The sequence below is a fragment of the Mytilus galloprovincialis genome, chromosome 2 (genome assembly GCF_965363235.1).
Source record: "Mytilus galloprovincialis chromosome 2, xbMytGall1.hap1.1, whole genome shotgun sequence".
In the NCBI taxonomy this organism is placed as follows: domain Eukaryota; kingdom Metazoa; phylum Mollusca; class Bivalvia; order Mytilida; family Mytilidae; genus Mytilus; species Mytilus galloprovincialis.
The window spans coordinates 55628488-55644605 of NC_134839.1; the positions used below are offsets into that span (position 1 = coordinate 55628488).

Here is a 16118-nt window from a genome sequence, read left to right on the forward strand (position 1 = left end):
CCACTGCCTGGTTTTACCAGCATGTAGTTTATTAAAGAAATAAAACTAAAGGTATTACAGTTATGTTGACTAAATTGTTAATTAACTGAAATCACACTAAAATAAATGCAATGTTTTTCTTTTCTGAAGGAATTGTATATATAGATTAAAACATCATGTGAAAATCGTCATTGAACATTAAATATTTATTCATAACACACTTGTTCTTCTGTAGTATTTAGCTTACCAGGATAAAAAAAAAAAGGGTCAAAGGGGATTGTTAAGAAGTGGTTTATTGGCTAAAATTGCCCCAAAGATTTTAATATTATATCAATTGGGCTAGAAAACTACAAATTTTATTTATAAATACCAATTTTCCCATGATTGATACCGGTTTTATCATAATTTACTTTAACCACCATTCATGATCCAGAAACTTCTGTGTCAAAAATTTCAATATTATAAACATTCGTAAATATAGCTCAACATGCAGACTTCTTATACGTTCAGGTATTTAACATCCAATTTTTTATGGAAATATTCTTTATAGAACACAAAAATGTCGGTATTCACCTCAGAAATTGACAAACCTTTAAATAGACTTATTAAAAAGGGATATAGTTATGATACTGTTGTCAGGTCATTAAAGATTGCATATTTTGGCATTAATATTGAATCGCTTATAGGGTCTTTGCATCGGAACTAAACACATTTATTTAACAAGAGTGCACATGCTGAAATGTCTCGCCTTCTGTACTTATCATTGATATTATGTTGATAGTCCTAAAGCTTAATTACAACTGTCACATAAACTTAACCAAGAAAACTAAACATTGACCAATGAACCATGAAAATGAGGTCAAGGTCAGATGAACCATGCCAGGCAGGCATGTACAGCTAACAATTCTTCCATACAACAAATATAGTTGACCTATTGCTTATACAATGTAGTTTAAGAAAAACAGACCAAAACGCAAAAACTTAACACTGAGCAATGAACCGTGAAAATTAGGTCAAGGTCAAATAAAACCTGTGCGACTGACAAATAGATCATAAACTATTTCCATACACCAAATAAAGTTGACCTATTGCAATTAGTATTAGAAAAAAAGATCAAAATTCAAAAACTTTAACTTGGACCACTGAACCATAAAAATGAGGTGAAGGTCAGATGACACCTGCCAGCTAGACATGTATACCTTTCAATCATTTCATACCCCAAATATAATACACCTATTGCATACAGTAAAAGGAAAACAGACCAAAACACAAAAACTTAACTATAACCATTGAACCATGAAAATGAGGTCAAGGTCAGATGACACCTGCCAGTTGGACATGTACACCTTACAGTCCTTCCATACACCAAATATACTAGACTTATTGCTTATAGTATCTGAGATATGGACTTGACCACCAAAACTTAACCTTGCTCACTGATCCATGAAATGAGGTCAAGGTCAAGTGACAAATGTCTGACGGGCATTAGGACCTTGCAAGGTACGCACATACCAAATATAGTTATCCTATTACTTATAATAAGAGAGAATTTAACATTACAAAAATCTTTACTTTCTTTTTTTTTCAACTAATCACTGAACCATGAAAATGAGGTCAAGGACATTGGACATGTGACTGACGGAAACTTCGTAACATGAGGCATCTATATAAAAAGTATGAAGCATCCAGGTCTTCCACCTTTTTAAATAGTAAGCTAACGACTCTGCTGGATCACTATCATATGTCGAGCTTTCTGCAACAAAAGTTGCAGGCTCGACAAAAACAAGTTGTTGGCATGACACGGGTTATGTTCTTCTCATATATGTTATGATGGTATGATACTAAACCCCTAACGGGAAGGATTGTGCCTGATATTCATATGATGAAGACAATCTTTCAATCAGTTTAATTAAAGTCTGGAGCTGGCATGTCAGTTAACTGCTAGTTGTCTGTTGTTCTTTATGTATTATTGTCCTTTTGTTTATTTTCTTTGGTTACATCTTCTGACATCAGACTCGGACTTCTCTTCAACTGAATTTAAATGTGCGTATTGTTATGCGTTTACTTTTCTACATTGGCTAGAGGTATAGGGGGAGGGTTGAGATCTCATAAACATGTTTAACCCCGCTGCATTTTTGGGCCTGTCCCAAGTCAGGAGCCTCTGGCCTTTGTTAGTCTTGTATTATTTTTAATTTCAGTTTCTTGTGTACAATTTGGAGTTTAGTATGGCGTTCATTATCACTGAACTAGTATATATATTTGTTTAGGGGCTAGTTAAAGGACCCCTGGGTGTGGGAATTTCTTGCTGCATTGAACATCTGTTGGTGACCTTCTGCTGTTGTCTGTTCTATGGTCGGGTTGTTGTCTCTTTGACACATTTCCCATTTCCATTCTCTATTTTTTTGGCACCTTTGTTGTGGAATAATTTTGATTTTAGGTTGTGGTCAAGCTTTTCCTAAAGTGTTCATGTTCCAAAAATGCACATTATCATCATATTCTGTCAACGTCCAAACAATGTGGTAACTATGGACCCTATATTGTTCTGTAATGGCTTTTGGAACAGAATCAATTTTTAGTGAATTTTGTTTTCTTTTTATAAATTTGATATTCGAAGATATATTTGCCTGAGATCAGATTGAACCTGTCTTTTATTATCTCACCTGGCCCGAAGGCCAAGTGAGCTTTTCTCATCATTTGGCGTCCGTTGTCGTCTGCGTTAAATATTTACATTTTGAACTTCTTCTAGAGAACCACTGAATGGAATGAAACCAAACATGGCATGAATGTTCCTTATGAGGTGCTGACCAAGTGTTGTTACTTTGTAGCTGATCCATCATCCAAGATGGCTGCCAGCGGGGGACTTAGTTTAACATAGGACCCTATTGGAAATGCATACAAATGACTTCTTTTAGATAACCACTGAATGGAATGAAACCAAACATAGCATCAATGTTCCTGATGAGATGCTGACCAAGTGTTGTACTTAGTAGCTATCCATCATCCAAGATGGCTGCCTGCGGGTGGCTTAGTTTAATATAGGACCCTATAGGAAATGTTTACAAAAGTCTTCTTCTAGAGAACCACTGAATTGAATGAAACCAAACATAGCATAAATGTTCCTTTCCTAATGAGGTGCTGCTGGCCAAGTGTTGTTACTTTGTAGCCAAATTTTATCTTTTTTATATGATTTCAAAAACCCAAGTAGAGTCAGGTGAGCGATACAGGCTCTTGAGAGCCTCTAGTTAGTCCCCTACCAACTTAGTCGATTATTAGTCCCCTAACAACTTAGTCGAAAGGGACTTAAGATTTGCACTCTGTCTGTCTATCTGTCATTCAGGCAAAACAGTTTTCCATAATTTTTTTCTTCATGCTTGAGGATATTGAATTGATACTTGGTGTATTGTTTTATCCTGACAAGTAACAGACCAAGTTGTTCAGGTCTGATGATTTTGGGCAGATTTATGGTCCTTGGAATTAGAAAATTCACTTAAATAAACAGTTTTACTTTTTTTGTTCATTCTTGAAGATATTGACTTTATAATTGGTATAAAGTGTTCTCATGACAAGGTACAGTTCAAGTATGAATTTTTTTTATGGTCAATGATTTTGTGCAGAGGTATGGTTCTTGGAATTAGAAAATTCACTAAAATAAATAGTTTTCCATGTTTTTTTGTCTTGCCTAAAAATATTGATTTGAAAATTGGTTTACAGTTTTATAATGAAAAGTAACAGATTTAGTCGGAATTTTGTTCCAGTCTGATGATTTTGTGCAGAATTATGGTCTTTGGACTTAAAAAATTCACTTAAATAAACAGTTTCAACTCTTCTTTTTGTCATGCTTGAAAATATTGACTTGTTATTTGTTATATAAGTTATACCATGACAAGTTATAGAACAAGCTAGAATTTTGTTCCAATATAATGAATTTTTAATTGGTAGGGGACTATGTATTGTTCACTTGTTGATGTCAAATTGCATTCATTAAAGACTTTTCAAATTTTAATTCACCCGATTCAAACCTAACAACATTACAGAAATGGATGTGCTTTACAGGCCTTATTGTAGAGTCTGCTATATTTTGTGGCAGAAGTGAGACAGTGATCAAAATTTTAATAGGTTAAAACTGGGTCTAAAGGTTTTTTATCTCGCTATAATTTAATTTTGGATGTAACGCGTCTTCTGATTGGCTGACGTTATTTTGTTATGAGCCCATAGACATAATTTAGTCATGTGACCGTGACGTCATAAACGTTTTTTCATGGTTTTCTACGGTTTACGCGCGTTATTCAGTGTGCACCAAATTTTTTACGTTATTTCTTCATAGACAGAAAAAATATTACAGTCATTCCTTAATTGACGGAGTCCATAAGTGAGACATCGGTATGCTGTTTCCAGAGGAGGCAGCATCAACAATGTATAAATTTGTGATTAAGTCTAGTTTATGATGAACCACAAGTGGTAGGTCAAACATATTTGGTATGCAGTACAGTTGTATTGGCATTGGCGTTCACCAAATAAATTAAACACAAGTGAACCAACGCCTCTTCAATCTTCTGTCAGTAGGATCCATAAAGTGGATAAAACGGGTATGCAGAGTCGTGACAATAAAAACATATAATGTAGAACGTCCTATAACAACAACACTTTAAGGAATGCTCCAGTAATTCATTGAGATAGACATGTTTTGGTGGGTAAGCCACCGTCACCAAGATAGAAAACCATGCATGCTGAGGTACAAAATTGGGTTGAGAAAATTAAAACTTCCCAGTGTTTCTATTTATTTCAATAGTTTACTTCCATATATTCTTATTTTCACTTTCTCTTTCAGTTGCTATTTATAACATTCCCCACCCTAGCAACATTGTGATGTTTTAATTTTCTCAACCTGATTTTGTACCTCAGCACTATTGTTTCAGCTAGGGTCAAGGTTGGTGCCTATAAAAACGTTTGCACCTGTCAACAGTCAGGACCTGATGTTCAGTAATTGTTGTTTGTTGATGTAGTTAATAAGTGTTTCTTGTTTTTTGTTTTTATATAGATTAGACTGTTAGTTTTTCTTTTTCACTGGTTTGACACTAGTCATTTTTGGGACACTTTATAGCAAGATGTTCGGTGTGAGCCAGGGCTCTGTGTTGAAGGCCGTTAATTTGATCCATAATGGTTTACTTTTATAAATTGTGACTCCGAGGGAGAATTGTCTCATTGGCATTTATACCACATCTGCTTATATCTCTTTATACAATATTTGTAAAGTTAACATAAAATTTAGAACCCTTAATTATTCATAAAGAAAAGAAAACTCATTAGACCTTTCAAGAAAATCAGTTGGTGTTGGTCAGTGTTCTAAATTCTTACAAGATGAACTGTTCCATATGATAAATACAATAACTATTGTCTTCTATGAGGGGGTCAATAGGGGGGTCTGTTAACTGTTTTTGCCAAAATGCTGATAACAGTTGTCAAAGTGGGTTAAAAACAGTTAACAGCTAAAAATTTGTCTCAGATAACAGTTAACAACACCCTGAAAAGAGCCAAAACAGGTTAACATAAAAAAAGGTATTGCCCCCACTTCTATTACAGCCAATTTCATTGAGTGTGTAGGCAAAGCTAATATCTTTGGTTAGCTTGCTTATTAGCTGAACCGAGAAGACATTATTAGGTTAGATAAACTATCCTTTTTTAGGAGTAGACTAGTCCGACAGATAACCAATCTATCTGTCTGTAGGACTAGACTACTTCGAAAGGAGGGTAGTATACCTTACCTAATAATGACTTCACGGTTCAGCTAGCAAGCAAGCTAACCAAAGATATGACCTTAAATGTCTATGCACTCAAATGAAATCGGCTGTTATGTTTTTAAATTTCTTCTTGAAAAAATAAATCATTTATTGAGTTATTTGGTTGTACAAAAAAAGACACACCTTGTGATAACCAGATGCTCTGCAGGGCACAGCTTTATACGACCGCAGAGGTAGAACCGTGAACAGTTGGGGCAAGTATGGACACAACATTTACGCTTGATACAGCTCTGGATTTGGATTGTGATTAAATAGTTGACACAACATAGGTTTCTGACACAGAATGAATGTGGTCTAAGAACTTAAACTTAAAAACTTAAAAATTTTAAATTGGACATTTACCTATTATGGTCCAATATCCAAAATCTAAATACATGGTTGGATTCAGCATATCATAGAACCCCAAGAATTCAATTTTTGATCTTTAATCAAATAATGTTCAATTTTAGACCCTTTAGACCTTAATGCAGACCAATTTGATAACCAGGCCCAAATATTAAAAATCTAAATTCATGGTGAAATTCAGCATATTGAAGAACCCCATATATTCAATTTTTGTTGAAATCAAACAAAGTTTAATTTTGGACCCCGATTTGGACCAACTTGAAAACTGGGCCCATAATCAAAAATCTAAGTACATGTTTAGATTCGGCATATGAAAGAACCCCAAGAATTCAGTTTTTGTTAAAATCAAACCAAGTTTAATTTTGGACCCTTTGGACCTTAATGTAGACCAATTTGAAAACAGGACCAAAAATTAAGAATCTAAATACACGGTTAGATTTGGCATATCAAAGAACCCCAATAATTCATTTTTTTATGAAATCAAACAAAGTTTAATTTTGGACACTTTTGGCCCCTAATTCCTAAACTGTTGGGACTAAAACTCCCAAAATCAATCCCAACCTTCCTTTTGTGGTCATAAACCTTGTGTTAAAATTTCATAGATTTCTATTTACTTATACTTAGTTTAAGCCCCTTTGTATACAGTGAAACCTGTTTAAACCAAACCTTTTCAGAACTTAAGATTTTGTTCGGTTTTGGCCAATGTTTGGTTTTATCAGGTTCTCTAACACATACAATTTGATAGGAAGTTGCTTAAGAACATGTTTTGTTTATACAGGTTTTCGGTTTATGCAGGATTCAGTTTAGCCAGGTTTCACTGTACATGTAAATATCTTCAAGTCCTGCATGTGGTATGCGATTTTTTAGATCACATGTAATTTCAAGTTTGTGTTGGGTAATTACCGGTAGATGTTTCATCGAAAATTATCTGACTTTCATTCAAAGATAGGAAGAGGTATTAAATAAACACTATCAATCATTTTTATTTTCATGCGATTGATCATTTTTTGTCTTTCCTTCATCATTGTCTACAAGATTGTCTAGTATGTACTGATTTTGTATTGAATCAATGTCTATATTATCTGCTGAAGTATCTAATATTTTGTTTACAAAAGGTGATCTTTTTGTTCTGTGATGTTCCTTCCGTAGTTCATCAACTAACATATTTGTGAGGAAATATTTTGTCTCTCTTTGCTTTGGAACAACCTGTGGCCATGGGTTATCTGAAAGAGAATAAAATATATTTGTAATCAAACTGAAAATATCTGAATTAAAAGAATTAAGTACAAATAGATGCTAGTAAAAGGTGTCCCATATATATAGTAAAAAATAAAGTATTTTTTTATTTTTATTGACAACTGGTGTATTATTTCTCTTATTAAGTTCATTGGTATTTATCTCATTGTGAATCTTTCCAGTAAGTTCTCCTTATTTTTATGTTTTGTGTAACTTAGGCCAAAAAAAATATGGTAGGTAGGTAGGCAATATTTTATTTTCAAACATTTTTTAGTTGGTTACTACATTTGAATCAGTCTGACTTTATCAGTGCTTGTTCCAAAATGGCATAAAAAGTGTTATGGTAAGCAAAAAAAATTTGGGTAGGTAGGGTTAGTGGAAAAACACATGTTTTATTTTGTTTTGCCTTATTATTTCACACATCCTTTTTATTTCATATTTTTTGGCTTAATTGGTGAAGGAAACTTTTGTGCCCATGCAAAACTTAACAGGAGTATTTGTCTACTATTTGACAATTATCCCAATTTTTACATGCTTTTGGGTATCACTTTGTTGACCATAGCAGATCTACATTGAAATATCCATTTAATTAATGAATTTCATTTTTGGAACATTGTGTTATACTCCAGTTGATTTCAATTATATCATTATCCTTAATGTTAAAACTTCATAATATGCAATGAAATAAAATTGAAAATAGAAATATAGAATGGGTCAAAGAGACAACAATCTTACCGAAGAGCAGAAAATAGTATATTTTATACTATTATTCATTGGGTACTTATTTTCATAGATAACATGGCAAGAAATTATTATTTTCTGATGACATTGTATATGCAAATTTTGAAAATTTCTAATTGAAAAACTCAAGAACCATTGATTTTTAGTAGACAACTTCTATGGACAGGTCAATATTTCATTTAACCTTTGATGGATAGTTGTCTCATTGGCAATCATATCACATCTCATTATTTTCATATGTGGCTGAATTGCATTTCACATTGTCTAAATCTGTTTTTGAAAATAAAATCGAAATTCTCAATTTAGTTTGAATTTAACCTTTTGACTCCCACTCTTTATTAAGTATAAATTTCGACTTTTGACTTCCACCGGCAATCATTTTGAATATCTAATCAGCATCAAAAATAAAAAACTTAAATACTTCTAATTAAACATCTGTAAAGTCTGATTCTAACTGATTCATGTGTTCTTGACCAGAACCTTTCCAAAGTTCATCTAATCAGAAACGAAAATAGACCAAGGTTGCCATATAATAAGAATTATCAATGGATAAAAGAATCAACACCTTTGAAAAATCTTGTTTGCAAAGTTCAATTTAACTCTATGCTATGGTTCTCAAAATTTCAAATGACAGTGGAAAGACAAAGGATGTTGCATTATGACAATTGCTTTCATTTACATCAACCAGATGAACTAAGCTAACTTATTTCTTTATCTTTTCTTTTTGTTTCTATTGTCTAAATTGTTTGAAAGACAGTTATGTTAAAGGGAAATAACTCATATTTATAGGTAACCTTTCTTTAATTAAAAAGTTGCTTTTTAAAAGGAGTCAGAAGTAAAAAATAAAATTCATATTGGTATGACCATCTCAAAATAAAAGATTGATAACAGGGTTGCGTTCAATATCGTATCGGCTACGTTGTGCTACGTAGATTTTTGTCCACTGAACGAGTAGCTAGACTAGCTGCTATCAATATCTATGTAGCAGCTAGAGGCTAGCTACACGTTCAGTGGACAAAAATCTATGTAGCACAACGTAGCCACTACGATATTATATATTATATGATAATAGTCATAAATCTACGTAGCCTAATGTAGCTGCTACAAATTTGAACGCAACCCTGGTTATATCCTCCTACATTTGAAAATGTCCAAAATTAAGCTACTTGGACCACGAGTTTGTTGGTGTTGTTTTTCTGGAATTGTGCATCAGCTTTACTAGAAGTGTCAGGTGTTGAATGGTTTGAAATCTAATTTCGTGTCAAATATTTCTTTTGGTATTTCCTTTATCCTTATAATGTGGTCAAAATAAATACAACAAATTTTGTGCAAAAGAAGTGCTTTTCTGAATTTTACTTCCACTAGATGCTGACACCCCAGAATTTGAAATTCCATAATGTATAAATAACTCAATACATGTACATTGTTTATGACAAAAAGAATAGCAAGGTTGATCTAAGGTAAGAATGCCTGAGGGAGTTAAAACCTTAGTTTCTTAACACTCATTAGAACAAGAATGTGTCCATAGTACATGGATGCCACACTCGCACTATCATTTTCTATGTTCAGTGGACTGTGAAATTGGGCTAAAAACTCTAAATTTGATATTAAAATTTGAAAGATCATATCATGGGAAACATGTATACTAAGTTTCAAGTTGATCGGACTTCAACTTCATCAAAAACTACCTTGACCAAAAACTTTAACCTGAAGCAGGACAGACGGACAGTCGAGTGAGCGAACGAACAAACGGACGTAGACCAGAAAAACTAATGCCCCTCTACTATGGTCGGTGGGGCACAAAAAGTATTTTATAAATCTTGTCAGTACCAAAGCAGTGGTAGGTCAATGGGAGTGGTGTTCTTGGCAGGATGGAAACCACCATTTTATTTAAGATCAATGCTTTTGAATGGGGACATGGTTGGAACCACCCTTAAATCCTGGGTTGGAACAACACACACACCCTTTTAAGATGGCTCGGTCTGTCCCTGCAAAGCAATGACTAATCAGCTGATGATAAATAACAGTCAGTGTGCCCCATATGGTAACATACAGACGACAGTCTGTTACTATTTACAAATGTACCTTTTAGTTCAAGAACTCCCATATCTTTGCCATAACCTGGTAGCTCCTTGGGTAACATGTATAACTTTGTATAGCTAGATCTGTTGTTCTCATATCTTGGTACTATGACTTTGAAAAGTTTGTGAATTAAATCTTTTTCCTGAAAAAATAATATACATGACATTCATCATGTTCATAAAATGGAAGCACGAACACCAAAATTAATTCTTGCAGATTTGATACTGAATTTTTAAACTGAAAATTCAAATTGTTTTGTGTGTGTATTTGTAAATTGTAATTGATGTTGTACAATGAACAAAATGGTGAGATTTATTATTCTGAATTCAGGAAATGCTGAAAATAAATGAATGCCATCAAACTTAAAATAAGAGCTTTTATTCTTTCAATACTGCTTTTATTCTTTCAATAAAAATCATTGCCATTCCCAGTAAAATTTTTGCAATAGTAAAAACATCAGAATAATTTTCAAATTAATCATGTCTACATTAGAAGAATAATTATACAAAATGAGCCTTTAGCAGACTGTCAATTTTATCGTTAATTGTTCAAGCACAGGTGGTTTAATTAATCTAATGATACATGAAATATGACTTCGAAATAAAATAATTGATCAATTTTTGTTTCTAGCATCCTGTGGAAATCTTGTTGATACAGAGGTTGAATCTGTTCTGCTTAATAATATCCATACAATATGTTTGTGAACAATGTTGCTTCCACTAATTTGCAATAAATTGTGTTCAAACCTTGTAAGAAGACACTAATGATTTCCTTTTCATTATATTAAAAGCAAAATCAGTGAATGGCAAGAAAATTTGACTTCATTTTAATTGAACCATATGTTGAATATAAAATAAACACCAGGTGCTCCACAGGGTGCAGCTTTATACAACTGCAGTGGTCGAACCCTGAACTGTTGGGGCAAATTTGGTTACAATATTCAAGCTTGATTCTGTCTGAATTTGGATTGTGATCAAATTTTTTACACAATACTGTGCAACTGAAGATTTCTTCTTTAAACTTTTGAAAACAAGCAGTGTAAGGGAGGTAATCAAGTAATCAAACATATATTTATATATAACAGTATTCTTTAAATTTTAATTGCATTACCTCCCTTCCACTGCTCTTAAATTGTCTAAATTGTCTAAATTGTCCTTTAACCTGAAAAACCCTTGTTTTCCCCTTTTTTTGCCCTTAATTGCTTAATGATTTCAGCCACAACTCCTCATAACCATCCCTTTGTAGTATGGAAACTTGTGGTATAATTTCAGGGAGATTTATACACTTAAAAACAAGTTATAGACTGAAAACTACAAAAATGTTTATTTGGGCCCTTTTTTTACCCCTCACTTGTTGAAACCCCCTCCCACCTTGGAGCAAGAACCCCAAAACTCAATTCCACCTTTCCTTTGTAGTAAGAAACCTTGTAGCATAATTTCAGAGAGATCCATTCACTTAAACCCAAGTTATTGCCTGTAATCTGGAAAAATGCTTCTTTTTGGCCCTTTTTTACCCTTTTTTGGCACGTTATTCCTAACTATTCAGGGATATAAACCCCAAACAAAACAAAGCCCTTCCTTTGTTATATGGAACCTTGTGGTACAATGTCAGAGAGATCTATACAGTAATACATAAGTCATTGTCCCAAAACTACAAAAATGCTTCTTTTTAACCCCTTTTTGGCCCTTAATTCCTAGACTGTTTGCCCCATAACCCTTAAAATAAATCTCAACCTTCTACTTTATGGTATGAACATTGTGGTACAATATCAGAGCAATTGAAATACTTATACACAACTTTTTGTCCTGAAACTAGATAAATACTTGTTCTGGGCCCTTTTGGGCCCCTAATTTCTAAACCGTTGGGACAATAACTCCCAAAAATCAATCTTAAGCTTCCTTTTGTGGTGACAAACATTGTGTTAAAATTTTATTGATTTCTATTTACTTATACTAAAGTTATTATCCGGAAACCATCTGTCTTCGGACGACTACGCAGATGACGACAATGTGATACCAATTTATACAACCAAAAAACTTTTAAAATTTTTGCGGTCGTATAAAAATTAACTGATCAATGAAAACTGAAAGCCTTCATATTCCTTGGAATCGTAAACATATATTATCATAACATATAATGTACATGATATACTGACCTAATAATTTACAAATAGACATGATAAAACAAATATATTCCTACTCACAAGTAACCAGTAGTCTGCTACTTCCATTGCATACTTGTCTTTATCGCCATGTTTTGAAGCAATATTTATTAACTGTAAAATAAATTTATGATTTAGAAAGATTTTCACTAAATCAAGAACTTCTTCTGTTTGGAGGGTTTTATCAATATAATAATCATGGTCCATACCTATCCAAAAATATAAAAATATCCTTGTAAAAATCTTAATGTACAACAATAATTCCAATAAAAATGACTGGCCCATTTGAACACAACGCAGACTGCGTGCACGTCTGGTTATGATGTACAAGATCAAAAATCATCTTGTTGCTATACCATCTAGCACAATTCTCATCCCATCAGACTCAAGAACCAGAAAACATCATTCTCACACCTTCAGACACATTTATACATCAAAAGACTTGTACAGATTTACATTTTTCCCATACACAATAACTCGATGGAATCTTTTACCAACCTCAGTAGTAAATACAGACAGTCGACTCTTTCAGAGATCAGCTTACATATGCTGTTCTCTCCACTATCATTTAAAAAGCTTCATCTCCTGTACATAGTTTTAATCACTACATCTGTTCTCTGCACCGTTTTATATATAACTAAAATCAGTGTTCTCCCCAGAAATTTTGGAAAGCATCAATAAGATCATACATGTGATTCTTCCGGCGGGAGTTAAAATCTCCCGCTTTTCAGACCCTCTTCCGTCCCTCCCGTTAAAATTTGAAATCTTCCGCTTTTTGAAAATGTCAATCTCGAAAAAATTTCAGTAGACATTTCTGTTTACAAAATAGATATGGACAGGGAAAAAGTCCGAGAAACTCCAAATTGATATGGGAAAAGTCCGAGAAAAATGGAAGTTTCCTGTAATGGAATTTGTGTCAAAAAGGTAAATAGGAAAATAGCCTCAAGTAATCAATGAAGGTGTTAAGGATTATAGACTGAAAATACAACAATAAAAGATGATTGGCATTTACCTAGTAATCAACTAGTTAGTTAAATATACATGTCTGGAACAGTTGAATAAACATCGACTTTATAAATTGTGATGCTGTTGAAAACATGGAACAGACTTAGTTTATACTGAACCTCAAAGACAATAAAATCAACTCAAATATGATATCTATGTCTTGTCTTCTATCTAGGCCAATGGAATACCTATATAAGTGTGTTTGTCTTATAATTTGACAAAATACAAACTGTATCATGTTATCACCAAATACATGTACCCCAGCATAATATTAAAGACACAGTAATGAGTATCTAGCCAAATTTAAAAATGGTGCAAGTCCAGTGCCAAGGGTCAAGACAATGCTTACTACACTTCATGCAAAGCTGACTATGGGGCCCTAATTACTTGACCAAAAATATGGAGACAGCTACCCACCAAAAAGCCCACAACTCTATCAATTCAACACCTTCTTTTACAAACATGTTCAGTAGTGGTACTAAAGTTGACAATCTGGCTAAAGCAGAGGTACTTTTTGCCAACTATGTATGATGGCTGATCACTTTATCTTTGAACTATATATGATGGCTGATCACTTTAACTTTAAACTATATACATGTATGATGAATAAATATTTGACCCCCCCCCCCTTTATCTTCTATTTTACTAAGTAAAAATGGCTATGCAGGTGCTTGAAGGTATGAAATCATTGGGGTTTTTTTTAACAAAAAAGGAAGATATGCAGTTTAAACACACACGAAAAAACCATTGCGTACGTCGATATAAAATCTCCAGTTATGAGGCCCAAACTCCAGCTGAAAATTTCCAAATCTCCAGTTGTGGCTTGACAACTCTGTCACATGTATGTAAGATCATAAGCGGTAATTAGATGAAAGCTCAAAATTTAGGACATGATTTGCCATATAGAAACGAAAAAAATAACATCCTCAAAATAATTATAGCGTCGCGGGAAGAAAATATAGCGTTGCGGTACCTGATTTTATGTTTAGGGCGTCTTGAAATCTTTTGACAGCTTCCGAAGTGCTAATTTTTAACCTTTTTCAGCTGGACCAAATCACTACTTTCCTTTGAAATTCTGGACCCAAATTTTTTTAGTGTAATTTCACCCCCTACTTCCAATTTGAGGCATAAAACATGGAGAAATAAATTTGAAAGGGGTATGAAAAATATTGGCAAGTAACCCACTGTCAAAACTATAGTCGCCATCAGCTGAAATTCGTAGCGGTTATCTGTAAAAATAATCTAAACTATCAATCGCGTTCACTCGAGATATAGTTTTTCACATTCCATTCATAAATCGCTAAAAGAAAAACACTACTGACCTACCTTTTAAGTGATCACACTGTAATAATCCTGACCTTCACATTTTCCAGAATATTTTCCATTGTAATTCCACCATCTTCGTTTCTATGAGGATCATTTGTTTACATATGACATTCGTCACTGTACGCAGTTTCCTGAAATGTTCCTTTCATTGATGTGATAAGCTTTCCCGCGCTTTAAGCAAATTTTATGAAATTGAACTCCACGGAAACACTTCCGGTAAAAACAAATGGCTGATTCCACCATTCAAAATCGTCTATGAAAAAGTGAAGGTCAGGATTATTACAGTGCGATCACTTAAAGGGTACATTTGTAGGTCAGTAGTGGTTTTTCTTTTTGCGATTTATGAATGGAATGTGAAAAACTATATCTCGAGTGAACGTGATTGATAGATTAGATTATTTTTACCGATAACTGCTACGAATTTCAGCTGACGGTGACTATAGGGACTATATTCGTGAACAACGAAAATCAAGGGACGACAATTGTGGTCTCAGACCAGTATGAAAGTATAGGAAATCCTATGCATGTTTCTAAGCAACGATGTGTTCCTGTATTTTACACACAATTTTTACCTCCAAATTATAAAAATCTGCCCCCTATCCAATTAGGCTGAACTAATTGTGAAGAACCCTATTACAGTCTTGAAATCTACAGATTCATAATTTTGTAGGTGCTACCAGGCCTTTCACCTTTTTCAGTTGCACAGTTTGTAAATAATCATTATGATTTATTTGTCAATAGTTATGATGAACCTTAACTTATGTGTGTCTGCATCTAGCTGAGTGAAGGAACACTGAAATACTTACTCTCTCTGCATACCCACGTGTTTCATCACATCGAGCAAACGTTGATTCTATTCTTTCGTGTCGTATAAGACCTGTGACACACATTCTCAAACGCTTAATTCGTCCACTGGGCCCACTTCCCACTCCGAAGGTTCCCCTAAATTTACGGGCTGTCTGCGAATACGGAATTTTCAATGACATTTTCCTAGATCTATTGTTCACCTGGTTTCATAAGTTAAATCATAACCTAGATAAATTATAGATTCAAACAGGGAACCGCTGTTTGACTAGTTTTGGACACAATTCTGGTGAAACAATCCGTATTGAAAATCGTCAGTGTTCTAAGAATCGAGTCGGTTTTCATTTAATTAACTCAAAAATTTTCTTTTTTTTTCAATTTGTGTTAATTATATGTAAGTCAAAAGCTATTAATTATTGGGTATTGGTGATTCAAATACAATTTTTAAATCTTAAACTTATTGAATTTTACATTTTTTATTCATTATTAAACGTTGCCACAAAGTTCCTTAATATACACCTAGCAAACAGATCCTTTCTTTTCTCGAATATAAAAAAAAAGATGTGGTATGATTGCCAATGAGAAATCTCTCCATAAGAGACCAAATGACACAGAAATTAACAACTATAGGTCACCATACG

General features: G+C 33.6%; 1 protein-coding gene across 1 annotated transcript; it reads right to left on the bottom strand.

Moving 5' to 3' along the window:
* Positions 1 to 7080: 7080 nt before the first annotated feature.
* On the bottom strand, positions 7081 to 15827 carry LOC143063884 (large ribosomal subunit protein bL17m-like). The gene is made up of 4 exons (XM_076236312.1): positions 15480 to 15827; positions 12385 to 12456; positions 10185 to 10323; positions 7081 to 7345 (listed from the first exon to the last, which is right to left on the bottom strand). Exons 1-4 carry the CDS (start codon positions 15657 to 15659, stop codon positions 7095 to 7097), a joined length of 642 nt encoding a protein of 213 aa, XP_076092427.1. The 5' UTR covers positions 15660 to 15827; the 3' UTR covers positions 7081 to 7094.
* Positions 15828 to 16118: the final 291 nt, after the last annotated feature.

Bases quoted from the DNA above. Each gene is read 5' to 3' on its own strand.
- LOC143063884 (XM_076236312.1), bottom strand. From the start codon at position 15,659: ATGTCATTGAAAATTCCGTATTCGCAGACAGCCCGTAAATTTAGGGGA. The intron at 10,324-12,384 runs GTGAGTAGGAAT...TTATTTTTTCAG, and splicing joins TAGCAGACTACTGGTTACTT to GAAAAAGATTTAATTCACAA. The intron at 7,346-10,184 runs GTACATTTGTAA...ATTCTCTTTCAG, and splicing joins GGGAGTTCTTGAACTAAAAG to ATAACCCATGGCCACAGGTT.